This window comes from Phascolarctos cinereus, unplaced genomic scaffold (genome assembly GCF_003287225.1).
Source record: "Phascolarctos cinereus isolate Bilbo 61053 unplaced genomic scaffold, phaCin_HiC Scaffold_5;HRSCAF=322, whole genome shotgun sequence".
NCBI classification, from domain to species: Eukaryota; Metazoa; Chordata; class Mammalia; order Diprotodontia; family Phascolarctidae; genus Phascolarctos; species Phascolarctos cinereus.
Window position 1 is genome coordinate 329,041,224 of NW_027555958.1, and position 19,896 is coordinate 329,061,119.

At 47.3% G+C, this 19,896-nt stretch overlaps 1 protein-coding gene across 1 annotated transcript; it reads left to right on the forward strand.

Moving 5' to 3' along the window:
* The first annotated feature begins 628 nt into the window (after window positions 1–628).
* CASQ1 (calsequestrin 1) lies at window positions 629–13,831 on the forward strand. Its single transcript, XM_020979584.2, has 12 exons — window positions 629–804; window positions 1,096–1,374; window positions 5,571–5,655; window positions 6,658–6,758; window positions 6,934–7,045; window positions 7,592–7,665; window positions 7,866–7,996; window positions 9,294–9,339; window positions 9,799–9,853; window positions 10,204–10,304; window positions 12,668–12,742; window positions 13,209–13,831. The coding sequence occupies exons 1-12, from the start codon at window positions 730–732 to the stop codon at window positions 13,350–13,352; spliced, it is 1,278 nt and encodes a 425-aa protein (XP_020835243.1). The 5' UTR covers window positions 629–729; the 3' UTR covers window positions 13,353–13,831.
* The last annotated feature ends 6,065 nt before the right edge of the window (window positions 13,832–19,896 follow it).

The window sequence follows — 19,896 nt, forward strand, 5'->3', positions numbered from 1 at the left end:
CAGTTTTTCTTTTCCTTGAACACACTATATTGCCTCATAAGAACCAAGGGTACTCCTTATGTTCCTAGAAGGGAGTTAATTAGAGAATTTAAGGGTGTAACACAGTTGTTCTGGCCCCCACTGCCTCAAGGCCAGGTGTGTTAGATTTTACTCCATCCCTAGGTCTATTTCTCAACCCAGACAAGCCCAGATTATATGTGATCATAGAGATCATCTATTACTATAATCCCCTCATTTTACAGATGAGGAAACTGAGGTCCAGGTGGATTAAATGATTTGCCCAAAGTCACACAGTTCATAAGTGACTGTGTAATTTGAACTCCAGACATCTCAAGCCAGCTTTTCTGACTCCAAATTCAGTGTAGTTTCTGTTATACCCCCAATGCTATATCTTCGATACCTCATCTTATTCCTCTTTTACCTTATATTGCCAATCTAACCTTACTCTCTTAATGGTTGGCTCTTTTTGCCCTTCTCTCCCAAGCTCCATCTCTCTAATTACTCTTATTCTCCCCTCTCTAATTACCCCTGCCCTGTCCCTCCCTCCCCCCTCCCAGTTTCATTTACCTCCGACTCATCTGGTCTTATTTTTAGCCCGGGCATATCTCCCCTTTCCTTTCTTAATATGGCGATGAGCTCTCAGGCCAACTTGGGATCACAGGCTTGAGGAGCCCTGGACATTGGTGGGGGGAGGCACTGGAAGTCTGGGCAGGAGGTTACAGGCCCCCCATGGAGTCTTCTTGGCCTCACAGAGAGGGCTCTGCCCCTCCCGTCAGCCACAGAGACATATTTAGACCGGACAAGGTTGGTGGAGGGGACCAGAGACAGGATAGGGTCTGGAGGAGGGGGAAGGGGGGGGTGCAAATTTCAGGGGCAGCTCCAGTTCCTTCCCCGCCCCCAGCTTGCTACTGCTCCTCCTGCCCATTTTCCTCTAGGCACTGTCAGCAGTGTCCCCAGGACCAGACTGTGCCCCCTGCCCACAGCTCTGGGCCTCCCCCTCCCCGTAGTGCTCCCTGACTCAGGGCCCAGGGCTCTCCACTCCATTCCCATCCATTTCCCATCTGGACCAAGAAGCCATTTGCAGTTTCTCCCCAGACAGGAGCCGGGTTCAGAAGCAGCAGGATGAGGACTGTGCCATGTCTTTGGTTGCCACTGCTGGTGCTGCTGCTGGGAGCACCCATGCCTGGGGCACAGGGTGAAGAGGGACTGGACTTTCCCGAGTATGATGGTGTGGATCGAGTGGTCAACGTCAATTCCAAGAACTACAAGAATATGCTTAAGAAGTATGAGGTGCTTGCCCTGCTCTACCATGAGCCCCCTGAAGATGACAAGGCTTCCCAGAGACAATTTGAGATGGAGGAGCTAATCCTGGAGGTGAGGGAGGGTGGCCGGGAGGAGCGATGGAGAAAGGAAGGAGGGAGGGGGAGAAGGAAGGAGGGAGGGGGAAATTGAGGGTCCCTTAGAGATCCTCCTCTCCAAAAGTCACTACCCTGGCACCCAGGACCCTCTTCTGCATCTCTGGGCATAAAATGGTCAATAAGCAAGGATGGTAGCTTTTGGATCCATGTCTGCTGAAATAGAGGCAAGAGGCAGGGATTTCACCTCTACAAATAAGGGATGGACAGAGCAGGTACTTTGGGGAGTGGGAGAGCCTCTTTGCTATGAACTCTGGCTGGGAGTACCAGAGAAGAAATGAGGTCAAGTCCCAACTCCTCCACTTGCTAACTGTGTGAATCTGAACCTAACAGTTCAACTTTCTAGGTCTTGAAAGTTTTCTGATTTGTAAAATGAAGGGGATGGACTAGATAATCTCTAAAATTCCCTCTAATTCTAACATTCCTCAATTTTATCAGGTTGGAAGTGATAGGTGTGATTGGAGTTTGGAGAGCCCTGGGGTTATTGAAGGGGTGGAGCTAAGAGAAGAGGGTGGGGTCAGCAGCAGCCTTACCCTCTCTGGGGTCTGGATTGCCCTACCATTCACCCTGCCATCAGAAGCCCATTGACCCCTCAGAACCATTCTCTCTCCCTCCTAAACTCTCCAGCTGAGCCAGGAGTTAAGCTGCCCAGTGAAAGACAAAATTGTGCAAGATATTTGCCTGCTACCTGGCATCTCAGTTGATGTCATTTATTTCATGCTCTCTTCTTTTTCTCCAGGGTCCTCCCCACCAGCCCCTGTAGGGTCATGCTGGACTTCCCGGTTTCTAGATTTTTGCCTAGATTTTCACATTCTTCCTAGTGGGTTACACACTTCTCATCAACCTATTAGTGTCTCAGACTTAGGTCACACCTGATGAAACTGACAGAGGTGGTGGGAGTGGGGTGGAGTCAGAAGGGAAACTTCTGAGGTTGAGGGGAAAATCTCTAAAAGGAAGAGAAAGAGCCCATATTGGGAAAGGGTAAGGTACGGTCAGGTAGAATTGTAAGGGTCAATGATTTGCTTGGGAGCCGGGATAATTGTATTTCTTCTCCCTAGTTCTTTAACACTTCAAACTCCCCAACGGGAGTCAAGGGAAGGGACAGAAAGAACAGGGACCCCCTTTTCCTTCCCCACAGTTTCTTCTTGCCTCCCCTCCTCCCCAGCAAGGGGTTGGGCTCTGCTGCCTGATTAACAGGCTGGTATTTTTATCCCAAGTGCCCGGAATACCAGGGCCACCCACCTGCCAAGTCCCTCATCCCCTGTCCCTTATGAGTCTGGTAGTAAGCCTGGAGGAGAGAGTTGAGGAGGGGAGGAGGGGCAGGGAGAACTGTCTGAGCAGGGCAAAGGAAATCGGGCTAGGAACGATCTGATTTAGGGCTAGGGGAGTTGGTAGCTGCTCTCACAGACTGGGAAGCTTATCCTGGTGTTTAGATTGAGAGGAGAGGGTATTCACTTGTTCAGTGAGAGAGTTGAGGTTGAGAGTAAAGAGGAGGAAGCCCATGGCCATGAGGGGTGGCCCCTGGCTCTGGCACTGTATCTCTCTCTGGGTTGGAGGAAAAGAAGACATGGGTTGAGAGAGCCTTAGTCAATACTCTTATCCAGAGCTGCCTAGTCCAGAACACCCTCCTCCTCCCCTCTCTTCCCCCTTCCCTGTTGCAGGCCCTGTCTTCTCCATCTCTGTTCATTCCTGTCTAGCCCTCACCCACCCATGGGGTGTGAGGAGAGGCTGGGAATAAGAGAAAGGAGGAATCCCAGAAAAGGAAAGCCACTGGGTTATACAGCCAAGGCTGTCCCTGGCGCCGAGAGGCTCAGCATTCTTGAAATCCCCTGTATTCCCCAGAGACAATGTGGCATAGGGGAGAGATCCCTGGATTTAAAGTGAAAAGATCTAAGTTTAGGCTATGGCTGCTCCATTTACTGTGACTATAGTCAAATCACTTACTTCTCTGCCTCAGTGACATCAACTGCAAAACGAGGGTGATACCCTACCTCTCACAGGGTTGTAAAATGGATAGGGCCAGGGTTAGAAATGCAATTTAATCCATTAGTCCTATTCTGCCTGGCCCTGAAACCTGATTTCTCCTTAGTCCACAGTTTCAAATCTTTCAGGCCCTAAGCATTTAACATTCTTGGCCATGGCAGATGTAGGGGGTGGGAGTGGGGGTGGAGGGAGGGCCTCTAGCATGTAAGGAAACAGAAAGAGACTCTGTGAAGCTGTCAGGAGACACATTATTCCCTCACTCCTGGGGGTGAAGAAGCCCTTGGTGGGGGTGTCTCTCTCTCTGTCCTAATTCTGCAAGATTCCATTGCTCCACCTCGCTATCCTCATCCCCACCTCCCAACAGCCAATAGGAAAGTAGCACTCCAGCAGGCTAAGCTCACAGTGATGAATCCCCCGGGGTGGAAGGAGGGGACTTTCTTGAGAGCCTCCTTTTCTGACAGCCTAAGGACACAGTTAAGCCCCTACAGGAAGGAGGGCAGCCCCTCACTGCCCTGCTCTCAGACCCCTCAGACTACTACTGCTCAATGGAAGGAGGCCAAGAAGTTAACTGTGGGATGTGATACCCCTATTTAACAGAGAAGCAGAGAAAGCAAAGGTCTCCCATCCCTGACTGGGGTGGGGGCGGCCGGAACCTCAGGAGACTTAAGACCTGGGAGTTCACACCTGGGTAATGGTTGGACTAGGTAACCTCTCAGGTTCTTTCTACTCGAAGAATCTATGGATCCTGGCTTCTCCACCAATTAACTAGCCCTGCAGTCTTTGAGAATTGTGCTCTATCTAGAGAAGCAAGTTTTAGAAAGGACATTTTGAACTAAAGTACAATCCAGACGGAGGCAACCATGATGGTGAAGAGACTGAAGAGGTTTTAGCACGGAAAATCCCTAACTTAAGGTTGACATAATAGCTGTCTTCAGAGAAGTTTCCTAAGTGTTAGACATGAAGATCTGGCTTTGAATCCCTCCTCTGACATCTGCTAGCCATGTGCCTTTGGGCAATCATTTAACCTTTCTGAGCCTAATCTGTAAAATAGGAATAATAATACCTCTAGTGCTTACCTCTCAGGGCTGTTGTGAGACAATGAGGAATAACTGAAAGGGTGCCACCATCAGAGCATGCCCGGGTTCAACTCTCCCTTCCTACGTTTATGGATTAGGACCATGGACACGTCTCCACCTCTCTGAGCCTTAGTTTTCCAACCTGCAAAAGGGGGGATAATAGCATTTACCTGAATGGTTTGTTCACAACCAACAAAGGAGAATACTTGGAAAGCTTTACATTAATGCCAGTTTTTGAAGTTATTTGAAAGGCTTTGGTGGGGGAAGAGGGGTAGGCTTGTGCTACTTAGCTACAAATGAGTAGAAGCTAACTATTAGCACTGTCCAAAGAGTGAAATGGGATGACTTAGGAGGTAAAGAAGAACAAGAAGCTATTATTTACATGGTACTTTAAGATTTGCAAAGGGTTTCACAAATATCTCACTTGATCCTCCCTGCAACCCATCGAGGTGTGTGCTATGCTTATCCTCATTTTACAATTGAGGAAATTGAAGCAAACAGAGGTTAAGTGACTTGCCCACAGTCATGGAAATATCTAAGGCCACACTTGAACTCAGGTCTTCCTGACTCCAGGTCTATCTAGCACTTTACCCTCACTGCACCACTTACACTAAAAGTCCCTAAAAGAAGACTAGATAATCTGTTGGGAATCTGTAGATTAGATTTTTGTTCAGGTTTGAAACAGAATAGATATTCTCTGAGGTCCCTTTCAACTTTGAAATTCTATCATTCTGAATGCCTCACCTCTATGGACCTCAGAGCTCTTCTTTATAAAAAGGAAGCATTAGAAAGCATCAATGGCACTCTCCAGTCAGAGGACCAGGGTTCATATCCCACCTCCAGCCATTATTACCTTTGTGCCCTTGGGCAAATCACTTAAACTCCAGGGCTTCAGCTTCCTCATCTATAAAATAAGGAGACTGAACTAAATGTCCTCTGAGGTCCTTTGCTATTGTAGGGCTATGATCCTATTACAAAGTGGATTTTAAGAACCATTTCCACCATTTGGATTTCTAAGCCCAAGTGTTCCTTGAAACTTGGGGGTTGGGGGACACAGCCTAGAGACCCTGGGCTGTAACTCAAATACCTTCCCCAGTTAGCAGCCCAAGTCCTGGAAGATAAGGGAGTTGGCTTCGGGCTCGTGGACTCAGAGAAAGATGCGGCTGTGGCCAAGAAACTGGGTAAGGGGGAAAGAGAGACCTGGGGGCAAGGTGGTAAGGGGGAAATGAGAGACCTATGGAGAGGGGGAGAGGTAAGGGCCATGGAGAGAAAAAAGATGAATCACTGTGTGTGTAGGGGAGGAATGGGGGGTAGTGGCATAAAGGTTTGGAGTGGGGCTATAAAGTAATTAATTGCTTCTTGGTGGAGGTGGGAATTGTTAAGGGGTCAGAGACAAGTGAGATCATCAAATGTTCTCCTGGAAGGGTCTGAAGGTGGTGGTGGAGGCGGTGGCTCTGATCATTAGCAGTGATCAAGGACAGTGTCTTACAAGGCCTGAAGATCCTAGTTGTAACCTTCAGCCCAGACCCCCAAATGTGTAGGGATGGGGGTGGGGGATGCAGCAGCATTCCTTCTGCTTTTATAAATGGTAACATACCACAGCAGTATCAGTTGCCATTGAGGTTGTTATTATGTAGCAGCGATCTGAGTCCAGGGTCCCTGGAACTTAGAGGAGTGGAAAATGAGAGAAAGGGAAGGGAAGCAAGAGAGTCCCAGCTCCTCCCCCACCCTGCCCCAACCTCCTAGTGGAGACATGCAGCCAGAAGACCTTCTAGGCCTTGGCCACCAGGGGGCATTGCAAGCTTTAAACTCTAGGCCACACAGTGGGAGGTGTGGCAGGACAGCTGTAATAGTGGCCTGACTGGGCGGAGTGGAAGTGGCTGCATTTGGGAGCCAGGCACCTGAGTCTGGAGTAGGGAAGGTAGGGATAAAGAGAAGAAGGGTTGGAGTGGGAGGTGCCTCTTGTTCTGGAAGAGGGGGAAAGGAGAGATATTGCACCTTCCCATGAAACCATTCTCTGTCCTAACAAGCCCCTACCCCACAAAACTGGGATTTGGGTTAGGAGAGTGGTGTGCCATGTTTGTGATGATGGGGTGGGGTGGGGGTTGTAGCTAAGGGGTGGGAAGGCAGGACCTGAGATAGAGGGTCTCAAGGTCAACACTCACTTCTACCTTATTTCCCAGGCCTGACCGAGGAGGACAGTATATACATCTTTAAGGGGGACGAGGTCATCGAATACGATGGTGAATTATCTGCAGACACCCTGGTCGAGTTTCTGCTTGATGTGAGAAAGACCCCGGTCCCCTCCTAGTCTCACTCTTTACTTTCCTCAGTCACCCCCTTCCCCCCAAACCCTCCCACTGCCACTCACTACCCTTAGTATACGTTTGTCTCCACCCTTTCCCCTGCCTTTCTCCATCCCTTCTGGCCCCAGACATAGCTCTCCTCTCCTCCACCAGGTCTTGGAGGACCCTGTAGAGCTAATCGAGGGTGAGCGGGAGCTGCAGGCATTTGAGAACATTGAGGATGAGATCAAACTTATCGGCTACTTCAAGAATGAGGACTCAGAACGTGGGTAGCCTCCACTTCCCCCCAGTCCCCTACTGTTCCTAGAGCTCCCATCCCTCTCTCTCATCACTTATAGTCTCTCCAGTTAAATTCACTGTTCCCAACCCTTCTTAATGCGCCCCAGTTCCCTGAGTCTTCCTCTCCCCCCTACCCACTTTATTCTTCAACTATCACCACAGAAAGCTCTCTAGTTGTTACTCTGACTGCTTCTCAGTCTGAGGTTTTATCCAGGCCATCCATCCGTTTGTTCAGGAGTGTCCCTCTTTTAAGTCTCGGGCTCCCTTCCCCCTCTACTAAGGCTCCTCAAAGTTCTCTAACCACCCCCCCCCAAAAAATAAAAGCCTGTGACAGGTTTACTCTAAAGGATAAAATGGTTGGGGGAACACAGTGGGGGGGGGGAGGCTAAGGATAAATCTCTCTGGATTTTTCACCTCCCCAAGTTTGTCTTAGTTAAGAAAGATTTGGGGATGTGGGGGGGTGAGATGTGGAGAAGAGTGGCACTCAGCCTTCTATGAAGATATAGAACTGACTGTGCCTCCCCTACCCCAGATTACAAGGCCTATGAGGATGCAGCTGAAGAGTTTCATCCCTACATCCCCTTCTTTGCCACCTTTGACAGCAAGGTATGCTTTTCTTCTTCCTCCAAACCTCTCTCTGACCTTCATTAAGCCCTTTGCTGCTCTTAGAGCCTGATCTTCCCCCCAGTGTCACACACTGAAACCTTCCCAAATAAACCACTCCCCTCAGATCTGCTGAGGTTCTCATGGCTCCTCAGAGCCTCACTGTTCTGTGTCCCCACCCTCATCCTCCTCCTTCCCCAAAGGTGGCTAAGAAGCTGACCCTGAAGCTGAATGAGATTGATTTCTATGAGGCCTTCACGGATGAGCCAGTGACCATCCCAGACAAGCCTAACAGCGAGGAGGAGATTGTCAGCTTTGTAGAAGAGCACAAGAGGTGGGACTGCTATGGGGGCTGCTCTTGTCCTCACCTGAGAGGTGACTTGTGGAGTCTCTAGCTGGTGAAGGACAAAGAGAAGGGGAGGAAAGGGGGGAAGGAAAGGGGAGAAGAAGAGGGGTAAAGAGGAGGGGAAGGGGGAGGAAAGAGAAGAGAGGGGAAGAAGAGGAGGAGGAGGAGGGGGGAGAGAGGAAGGGGAGGAGGGGGAGGGTCACTGCCCCTCATACCCTCATCTCAATGCTGCAGGGTGACCCAGGGATGGAGACAAACATAAAGACAGCCCTCTAGTTCCCCACGGCCATTGTCTTCTAAGCCATTGACTCAGTTCGCATAAGGTCCTGCATTTCAACACTGGCCATGGGGTTCCACACAGAGTGGACATTCAGTAAATGCTTGTTGACAAGGATGGTGAGGATTTTCATGCTGGTCACATAATGTCTAGATTCCCAAACTTCACTCTTGCCTCCCACCCCAAGTTGTTGGGGCTTGGAAAGGAATTCAGAGATCATCAATCCTGTCATTCTCCCACACTCTTCAGTCCAGTCACACTGTTCTGTTCTTCACGGGACATTCCATCTCCCATTGCTCCTATTCCGTGTCCCCTCCCCCCATGGTTTGAACGTGTTCTCCCTTTATCTTCACCTTCACCTTCACCTCTTAAAAACTCCCAATTCCTACAAGGCTGACCTTACCTGCTACTACCAAGGAACAGTCTTTCCAGAGCCCTATATTTTTTAGTATTCTCAAGCTGTCATGTATATGAATACATATATACTTACCTATTTACATATTATATGCCACCAGTAGAATTGGAGCACCCTGAGACCAGGAGCTGGGGTTTTTCTTTTGTCTTGGCTTGCCTTTGTAAAGACAACATACCTAGACTGAGCTACTTGAGATCAGGGATTGTCTTTTGCCTTTCTTCATAGCCTCAGTGCTTAGCACAGTGCCTGGCACATAATAGGTATTTAATCAGTGCTTATTGACTGACTGATTGCATAGAGTCAGAGCTTAATAAAAGTTTGATTGGATGTTCCAAAGTCTCAGAGCTATCTGTGACCTTGAACAAAGTTGCAGGACCAGTACTTAAACTCAGGCCTTTTGCCTGTAAAGCTGCCTGTAACCTGCCAGCTTCCCTCCCCCACGGCTGTACAGTGTTCTGGGCCTCCTACCGAGATGGATGGAGCTTGATCTAAGCCATGAACTGTCTGTGCCCTGGGGCCGACCCCAGACACTGGAGAGTGGCCCCTGAGACAGGGACAGCTCTTCTCACTGAATCTTCCTACGTTGTTCCCAGGTCAACCCTAAGGAAGCTGAAACCTGAAAGTATGTACGAGACTTGGGTGAGTCCCTTGCAGCCAAGGCCAGGCCCCTAAATCAGGCTGTGGATGGGTGGGAGGGAGACGAAACTAGATTCAGACCTTAGAAACATCCTGCCCAGCTGTTCTCTATGGCCCCAAGGACAGAGGAAGAGGGATTTATGTTACAAATCAGAAAAACCTTCTTGCTGAAGTGACTGAGAGGCAGAGAGAGACTGGGGACCCAGAGTTTATTCATTTCTACCCCAGGAACCTCTGGATCCTGCTGATATTATCTTGGAGCTAAGGGAATAGAGGTGGGGGCTTTGGGAGCCCAGGAAAATTGTTGAGAGACCCACCCCCAAGTCCAGGAGTCTGTATCCTCCAGAAATTGCATAGAATCCCAGGGGAACCCTAAAGGTTCTTCTGGGCATCCCAACTTCAGGAGAAATAGCTAGAACCCTAGTCTGCCCTAACTCCTCACTGGCTTTTCTCACTCTACAGGAAGATGACCTAGATGGTATCCACATCGTAGCCTTTGCAGAGGAGGCTGACCCTGGTAAGGAGAGGAGCTAGGGTAAAGAGGTCGTGAGTAGGCAGTGATTGGAGGTTGGGAGAGAAAGTAGCAGATAGGCCTCTTTTGGAAATAGCAAGTGAGAAGCAGATAGGGAATCTTGTTGCTTTGGAGGCAATTGGTTAAGTGACTTTTCCAGGATCACACAGCTAGTATGTGTCTGAGGCTGTTTGAACTCGGGTCCTTCTGACTTAAGGGCTGGTGCTTTAACCCTAACCAGATGGGAAATCTAGAAGGGGGCTGGTATCCTGGAATGGGAAAAAAATGTTTATTCCTCCCTTCTACCTTATTTATTTCTTACCCCTCCCCAACCTGGTTTCCCCATTTGTCCCTAGATGGCTATGAGTTCTTAGAGACCCTCAAAGCTGTGGCCCAGGACAACACAGAAAATCCTGATCTCAGCATTATCTGGATCGACCCTGATGACTTCCCCTTGGTAAGAGGGTAACCCACCCCAACCCCTCCTGGTGCAGTCACACCAGCACCTCTGAGTGTGGGGAACTGGACTGATGTAGCTTAGAAAGGCTAAGCAGGCAGGGGAAGGGTAGCTTAAGCAAATTCCCTCCTACTCTCACCCTTTACAGAAAAAGGCCCCTCCCCCAAGGAAGAGGAGTGAGAAGGTGGCTATCTCCTCTCAGAAGAGCAGGACAAGGGAAACAATTGAAACTACAACAGGGTGGACTTATATAAATACGACAGAAGCAAGCACTTCTTTCTGGACAGCTCAGGCTAGGGCTCTCCTCTGTCCAGGTTGGATGTGAGTCTTGGGGCAGAAGAGAGGGAGGAAGAGGAAGGGGGAAGCATCTCTTCCCTCCCTGCTCCCTCCCCTTATTTTTTTTAGTAGTAGGACTATGAGAAAATCACGTACTTCTCTGACCCTCAATTCGCTCATCTGTAAAATGTTAAATAATAGTATTTGTACTAACCTGCCTCACAATGGTGATGTGCAGAAATTGATTTGTAAGCCTGAAAGAATTATTGTTGTTCAGTTGTGTCTGACTCTACATAACCCCATGGACTTTGTCCATGGGGTTTTCTTAGCAAAGATGCTGGAGGTTTGCCATTTCCTTCTCCAGTGTGTCCCCATTTTACAGATGAGAACTGAGGCAAATAGGGGTTAAGTGACTTGCCCACACAGCTAGTAAGTTTCTGAGGCCGGATTGGAACTCAGATCTTTTTGACTCCAGGCCCAGCGCTCTACCCACTATACCTCCTAGCTACCTCTTAAAAAAAACTATAGAGATGTAATAATAAGCAGATAAGTATAATTAGTAATACTATTGCTGTTAATTATTTATTGTTATTATTTATTAATTATTAACATTATTAATATTAGTCCCAAATTTGGGAGCTGTGCCTTCAGAGTACTTAAAGAAAGGTCATGAAAGGGGTGAGGAGACTGCCAAAGGGGATGGAGAGCAGTATCCCTGGGCTGGTAGTACCTAGGTTAAATTCTCTGAAGAAAAGGCTCTTCTGAAGAGAAAACTCCCAGCATCCTGGCTCTCAGGCCTTCTTCATGAGAAGAGTCCCCACAGACACTATCTCTCTCTCTCTCTCTCTCTCTCTCTCTCTCTCTCTCTCTCTCTCTCTCTCTCTCTCTCTCTCTATCTCTCTCTCTGTCTCTGTCTCTCTCTCTCTCTCTCTCTCTGTCTCTCTGTCTCTCTCTGTCTGCCTCCCTCCCTCTCTCTTTCACACACAAACACACACACACACAAACACACACACACAAACACACACACTCTCTCTCACAAAATATACACACATACACTCTCTCACTCTCACACACATACACACACTTTCTTTTACACAAACACACGCACATACTCTCTTTTACACAAACACACATACACATCTACACTCTCTGTCACACACACTTTCTCTTTTATACAAACATACACACATTCTCTCTTTTACACAAACACATACACACACAGAGTTGAACCTGTGCCACCCGCAAGACAGTCAAATGGGTCTCTGCATAAGGGGGCAGTTCCATCCCCACCAAAACATTTCCTCCTGCAGAAGGAGCTAGGAAGGGAGCAGAAGTGACCTGCTTTACACAGTAGGCTGCGCTCCCGAGACTCTACCTAAGCAGTTACCCTTCCTTCCCTGCAGACACACTAACACATGTTTGTAGTAGCATACTATGAGAGAACGGGTCTAGACTGGCAGGTCTCAAGGTACCCGGCTGACCCCAAGTCCATCTTTTGTGTGTTCACATCTTTTATTGGGCCCAGGGCCATCACTGCACTCTGATGCTGATTTCCCTCTCCCCACTTCCATCTTCACTGAGGTACTGGAAATTTTACTTGTATTATGCCTTACCACTCACACCTGGTTTCAAAATTATAAGACTGTAGATGTCAGAGTTGGATCATCTAGGCCAACCCATTCATTTTCCAGGTGAAGTAGCTGAGGCCAAAGCTCAGGGTAGACATAGCACTAGAAAGCAGATCTGGCTCTGTCCACCAAATCACATTGCTTCTCTATATTGTTGCTCAGTCATGTCTGACTCTTTGTGACCCCATTTGGGGTTTTCTTGGCAAAGATACTAGAGTGGTTTGCCATTTCCTTCTCCAGCTCATTTTACAGATGAGGAAACTGAGGCAAACAGGGTTAAGTGACTTGCCCAGGGTCACAAGTTAGCATCTGAGGCCAGATTTGAACTCAGAAAGATAAGTCTTCCTGACTCCAGGCCCAGAATGCTCTATTCAGTACACCACCTAGCTTCTATATGATCTGTTCCCTATTCCTGGCCCTCTGTCAGATTGTCCTACCTGTCCTATTTTCTCCCTGCAGCTTGTCCCATACTGGGAGAAGACATTTGACATCGACCTGTCAGCCCCTCAGATAGGAGTTGTCAATGTGACAGATGTAAGTATCCTCCCTTCCCTCCCCCTTCTATTACCCCAAACCCCTGTTCCCCAGCTCCTCCCCTCTCCGGGGGTTTAACACAACCCAGGACAGAGGTAGGCATCTTACCCTCCCTAAATTTCTCCTAGCCCTATACCTAATTTCCCAGTGCCCCATCACATTCTTCCTGGTATGATAATTATTTGTGTACATCTAGTGTTAGCCCTGCTCACGTCATGCAATGGTAGTACCACTTTTTTTTTTCATTTCTAGATTCCCACTGCCTAACAATAAATATTTATCGAATTGACTAGAATTGACATGCCCAGACTGGCTGGCAGGTGGATGGGGAGGAGAGAGGGCTGGGTGGACCAATGGTAGATGAACAGGACAGAAAGGTGGAGGGACAGGACAGGTGAGTTGAGACGGAGCTTAGTTTTCCGCTGCTCTCTTCTCTCCATCACCCTGCACCATCCCACTGGGGCAGGCCGATAGCGTTTGGATGGAGATGGATGATGAGGAGGACCTGCCCTCAGCTGATGAGCTGGAGGACTGGCTGGAAGATGTGTTGGAGGGTGAGATCAACACTGAAGATGACGATGATGATGACGATGATGACGATGATGATTAGGTGTCACGGTGACCACTTCTCAGCCCCTTCCTGCTCTGGTCTCCCCTACTGAGCTCCTCCACCTGGGGGTGCCAAGCAGGACCCTAGCCATGGGGCTCTTCTGGGATGGCCTCTTGGTGTGTAGGCTTTAATTCCCCTCAGGGATTACACTGAGGAAAGGGGCTGCCTGCCTTCCCATTTTCCTTCCCTTCTGACCTCTACCTCTTCCCCATCTCTCCCCTTCCTGCTTCAATCTTTCAAAGTCTTTCTCTCTATGCTCTTTCCTTGCATTCTTCTCTTTGATCCCCCTCCCTGTGTCCCCCCAACTCTCTCAAATTCTCTCCTTGTTCACCCACCATCCTGTTTTCCCCTGACTATGCCCTGTTCCCTGCCCCGGGAGGGGGAGTGCGGTGCTAGGTTTGGGGCCACATCTCAGCCGCTTCCTGTTAATTTATTTGGGTCAAATGAGAAGTCTCAATAAAGGGATCTGGGGCAGTGTCTGTCAATGTCTCATCCAGTGGTACAGCTAGAGGCAGGGGCATGGGGCAGGTATTCTGTCCCAGAGACTGGGAAGAAATATGATTAGAGAGATAACATTGGCCTTGAGATCCCTAATCATCATTATGCCTTGATTGATTACCTGTCCATTTAAATAATTAGTAAGGACTTAACACTGTATTAGGTACAGGATTGGGGAGGCAGGAAATTGGGGTCAGGGATGAGGGACGGGATGAGGAAGAGGGATACAAGAGACATAGTACCAACATGTCACAAAGGGGAAAATCAACACAAGCCAATAGGTTGAATCCATGAAACAGGAAGGTGGTTTGAAAGTACTGGGAGTGTTCATCCTAGAGAAGAAAGTATTTGAAAAACTGTCATGAGGAGAAGGATTAGGATTGTTCTTCCTGGCCCCAGAGGACAGAAGTAGGAGCTAGGAATGAAATTTGCAAAGAGTCAAATTTAAATTTGACGTAAAGAAAATATTAACAATTAAAGGCATCCCAAAGTGCCTGTGGGGATTTCCCATCACTGGAGCTCTTCAAGCAAAAGCTAGAAGATCATTTACTAGGGATGTTAGGGGTGGAAAGAGAGAATTACTATTCAGGTGTGGGTTGAGCTAGATGGCCTAGGAATCCTTCCAACTGCAAGATTCTCTATTTATAATTAATTGAGTGCCAAATGTGGTCTGTTAGCTCAGTTGGTTTAATCTAGGTAAGGGCCAGTAAGACATTGTGGTTTATTGGAAAGAGAGCCAACTTGACTATCAGTAGTCCTGAGTTCAAAGCCCAAGTTCTCCTTTCTGTTTGTCCCTAGGCAAGTTATCTCACTTCTGTGTGCCTCAGTGTCCTCAAAATGAAAAGGATGATCCTTAAAGTCCTTCTAGCTCTAAATAGTTTGATCTGTAAGAAGGAAAAGAACATGAAATAGTCCCAGAAGGTTTCATGGAAGAAATGGTATTGGAACTTGATGGGGGAAGACATTCTACGTAGGGGCTAAGAACAACATGAAATTAGGCAGAAGGTAGAAATGGACAGATGTCAGTTGAGGACAGAGAAGAACAGGATTATTAGAGCAGAGGATTCTAGTAGTAGAATCCTTCAAGATCAAGCTGGAAAGGCAGATTGGGTTCCAGATTGTGGATGGCCTAGAGTATTAGCCTAAAGAGTCTGGACTTGAACTTGTAAGCAGAAAAGTCCCCTTCTCCTCACCAGGCCCTCATCAGCTCTCACCTAGACTATAGCACCACTCCTAATAGGTCTCCCTGCATCCAATCTCTCCCCTCTCCAATCCATTCCACATGGCTATGAAATTGACATTACTAAATCATAGGTCTGACCATGTTGCTGCTCTGTTCAAGATGGCGCAGAGGATGGAGGAATATTCCCTGACTTGGGAAGACCTGAATTCAAATATGACCTCAGATACTTACCAGCTGTGTGACCCTGAGCAAATCACTTACCTACTACCTGCCTCATTTTCCTCAGTTGTGAAATGGGGATAATAATAGCACCTGCTTCACAGTGGTAAAGTGCTTGGCACAAAGTAGGCACTTCCTTTCTTTCTTCCACGTGCATGACCACCTTAGTCATCCAACCTCTAGCACGTAGATGCCTTAATAAATATTAATTCCTTTCCCCTCAGTGGCTCGCTATTGCTTTTAGGACAAAACAAAAACTCTGTTTGGCGTTTAAAACCCTCTATTATCTAGCTCCAACCTATCTTTCCAGAAGGAAGTTACACTATTACTTTCCCTCATGCATTCTATGTTGCAGGCAAACTGGCCTACATGTTGTCTATACAAAGTAAATAATTTCCTGCCTTTGTCCAGGCTGTCCCCTGTGCACAGGGATGAACTCTTTTTTCTTCATCTTAAACTCTTTAGCTTTCTCAAAGACTGCTTTTGAGGTCTTCCCACACCCAAAGTGTTAGGGCTCTCTACCAGCCCCCAGATTGTTTTGTACTGACATCTGAATCCATCACCTGAGATTTCTTTGGTGCATAGACCTCCAAGAAAGGAATTTTTACCAGTGCGGTTTGGTAACTTCTGTGTAGTTTATGGGGTTAGTTGCCTTTGGTAGTGAGAAGTTCACGTGACTTCCCAGAGGTCACACCACCACTATGAGTCAGAGGTGAGACTTGAACAGCTACCTGTCCATTATACCAGAGGTGTCAAACACACTGCCTTCAGAGCTGCATGCAGCCCACATCATTCCTGATTAAATCAGATTAAAATATAATGAGGAAATATTTAATAAAATAAAGGAAAATACAAGATAGATAATATCACATTTTAAAATTAAGTCAAGATGTGGCCCACAGGGATCCTTATGTATGCCCCTGTTGGATGCTTCTGTACTTGTACCAAGCCATGGTTCTTCTGCATACATAGGATCATGGATTTGTAGCTGGAAAGGATCTTGGAGATCATCTGGTCCAACTCTATATAGGGAGCTGGGGTAGCTAGGTGCTTTACCCACTGGAGTCAGGAAGACCTGAGTTCAAATCCAGCTTTGGATATTTATGAGCTGTGTGACTCTGGACAAGTCACTTAACCCTTATTTGCCTCAGTTCCCCATCTGTAAAATGGGGACACTGGAGAAGGAAATGGCAAATTCCTCCAGTATCTTTGCCCAGAAAACCTAGAATCAGACATGACTGAATAACAACAACAGTACAATTCCATCATTTCACACATGAGGAAAATAAGGTCCCAAGAATGGGAAATGACCCAAACTCCAAATCCAGTGCTCTTTCCACTATGCCACATCCACTCTCAGGTTCCCTTCTAGTAGAATGTAAGGTTCTTGAGGGACTGAAACTGGTTCTTTTTTTGGTTTGGTTTGGTTTTTTGTGCGGTACCAGTCTAGGACATTGCCAGGCACCTCATAGCTACTTACTAGTTACTTGCTGAATAAATGAATGAATTGATGGGATAAAAGTGATGTTTTAGGGGAGGTCAAGCTGGCGTCAGAAAGAGAGTCTGGAAGCAGGAAGATCAACCAGGAGGTTGTTGCAATAATCATAGGATAATAAATAAAATGTTAGACCTGGAAAGGACTTTTGTTGTCGTTCGGTCATGTTGACTTTTTGTGACCCCATCTGGGGTTTTCTTGGCAGAGATACTGGAGTGGTTTGCCATTTCCATCTCCTGCTCATTTTACAGATGAGGAAACTGAGGCAAACAGGGTTAAGTGACTTGCCCAGGGTCACACAGCTAATAAATGTCTGAGAGGCCAAATTCGAACTCAGATCTTTCTGACTCCAGGCCCAGTATTCTATCTACTGTACCACCTAGCTGCCCTGGGAGGGACCTTAGAGTCCATTTATTCTAAGCTCCTAATTGTCCAGATGAGGGAACTGAGGCCCAGAGACAGGAAGTCACTTACCCAACATCACCTCGCCTGTGCTTAGTAGAACTGACACAGGAACCCACACTTCCCAATGCTCTGGTTGATATGATTTACTCGACACCACACTGACTCTCCAAGGCAAGCAGAAGCATGCTTTTAGACTCCCTATTCTTTACACAGCTGCTAAATCACTACTTCGATCGTGTCAAGTTCATTTATTCATTCATGTATGCATTCATTCATTCCAAAGCACCTACTGTCCAAAGTAGCTACTCTGGGCCTGGCACTGAGCTAGGTGCTGGGATTGCAAGGATACACATGAAACTGGCTGAGCCCTCAGGAAGCTTACATTCTACTGAAGGGAAACAAGGGAGGTCTGGACTAGGTTGGTTCGGAGTGGAAAACAGATTCTGTTGGATTCTGTAACAAGTGGGAAAGGGAAGTGAAAGTGGGCAGAGTCTGAGTCAGATCCACCAAGACGGGGGGGGGGGGGCAGTGAGAGGGGCAAACACGAGAAGAAAAGAGAGGGTGAAGAAATCTAGCGACATTCCTATTTAATGACCCCTCAGTTACCTCCTTCGTGGGCCATGACTAGAGCGGCGACTGTGTGGGAAGGACAAGAATAAAAGGGTTTCCTATCATCAGCAGCAGGGTCAAAGACCCGTGAGGAGTCTTCTGCTCTCTATTAAACAGTCTGGAAGGGCTTTCTAGAAAAAGTGAGGTTTCAAGGGTTCATAATTCAACCATCAGTCATGTCACAGAATCCCAGATCTGAAAGGGGCTTCAGAGGTCATGAGTCTCACTCACACTTGAAGGGGACTTTTCTAGGAGTCAAGAACACTGCACAAGGAATCAGTCCATGACTTCACATTCCTTTTCTGCTACCGACTTGCCTTGGCCAAGTCACTTTCATGGGCTTCATTTTCCCCCTTTCTATGTAAAAGAAGGTGATTTCTAACATCCTTTCTAGTGCTAAAGTTTTATGATTCAAGGAAAGAAGAAAGGATTATAAGCAGAAGTGGAAGGGACCTTAGAATTTAACCCCCTTATTTTATAAGTGAGGAAAACCAAGTCCCAGAATGATAGAGTGACTGCCAAGGTCACAGAGGTAAGTAGCAGAGTCAGGATTCAAACTCAAGTCCTCTGGCTCCAAATCCAATGAACCAGGCTGTCCAGTATGATCCAGTGACCGAAAGATGACCCAGTGAAGGGGGCACTGACAGAAGTGACAAATGAGGAAGTCAAGTTGGCAAAGGAAGACATGAAGAACAAAAACCTAAGTCTAGACTGCGGAGGGGCATAAGATGGACACATCTTTCTGGGGTCTGGTTTGGGGTCCCAGCTAAGTACAGGCAAATCGCTTTTGTTATTGTCCCCTGCAGTCATTGAGTTGTTTTCAGTCATATTCGATTCCTCGTGACCCCATTTGGGGTTTTCTTGGCAAAGATACTTGAGTGGTTTGCCATTTCCTTCTCCAGCTCATTTTGCATATGAGGAAACTGAGGCAAACAGGGTTAAATGAGTTGCCCAGGGTCACACAGCTAGTTAAGTGTCTGAGGTCACATTTGAAATCAGGACGTCTTCCTGACTCCAAGCCCAATGCCCTTTCCACTGCGCCACCTAGCTGCCTAAATTACCTGTGCATTCATTTTTTTAAAAATCAGAAAAAAGTGGTGCTGTGTTGTACTCTCGCAGGGGTCTTATTGCCCACGCTTAAGGTCAGCTTTGGCTCTCAGTCTGAACCCCTTAAAGAATTCCTACTTGGGCAGTGTTAACAGGCCTCTTACCTGGAGCCAGATTATTGGAGACAAGGCTGGGACAGTGGAGAGTCGGATGGCATCCAACTAAGTGCCTCCCTCTCCCTTGAGGTAAACATAATATTGTAGGGGGTGAGGTGAAGAAATCCAAACAAGAGGGGCTGTCAAAGTCAAAGGGAGGACAGTTGCTTCCTTATTCCTCTTTCATTTCACTCTAGCTGGTCTGGGGTAGCCAGGAAAGCCCCAGAGGGTTTTGGGGGGAAGTGAGAGTCACTAACCCTGGACACTAGCAGGGCCTGAACCACCCCCAGTTCTTTATACTTTCTGCAACAGAATAGTGACTCCTAAACTAACTGTTGTTTTGCATGCTATTGGCCTATATTTACATACTGCTGGCCCAGACCCCAGACCCTTCTTTTTTTTTTCCATTCAGTTTTCTTTTCAGTGCTCTCTTCTCAACCCCTCCCCCCCATTGAAAAGGTAAGAAATACAAAACCCCTTACAAATATGAAGTCATGCAAAACAAATTTCCGCATTAGCCATGTGAAGGAAAAAGAGAAGAAAAAAAAAGAAAGAGAACAAAAAATATGCTTCAATCTGCCACTCTGAGTTCACCAGTTCTCTATCTGGAGGTGGATAGCATTTCTCATCATGAGTCCTTCGGAACTGTGGTGGGTCATTATGTTGATGAGAGTTACAAAGTGTTTCACAGTTGATTATCTTTACAATATTGCTGTCACTGGGTAAATTATTGTCCTGGTTCTGTTGTCTTCATTTTGCATTTATTTAAGTCTTTCCAGATCTTTCTGAAATCATCCCCTCCATCATTTCTTGCAGTCCAAACCCCTCATTTTAGGAAAACGAAAAGATCTCTAGGAGGAATGAAGGGACAGAAACGTGCTCCTGGGATCAGGACACAGAGGGAGACAAATTGGAAGATTAAGGAACGGTCCT

What these genes read in the sequence shown, in the direction of transcription:
- CASQ1 (XM_020979584.2), top strand. Translation starts at nt 730, where the DNA reads ATGGAGTCTTCTTGGCCTCACAGAGAGGGCTCTGCCCCTCCCGTCAGC. An exon ending in TGGAGGAGCTAATCCTGGAG is followed by an intron (nt 1,375 to 5,570) that starts GTGAGGGAGGGT and finishes TACCTTCCCCAG; the next exon opens with TTAGCAGCCCAAGTCCTGGA. An exon ending in TGGTCGAGTTTCTGCTTGAT is followed by an intron (nt 6,759 to 6,933) that starts GTGAGAAAGACC and finishes CTCCTCCACCAG; the next exon opens with GTCTTGGAGGACCCTGTAGA.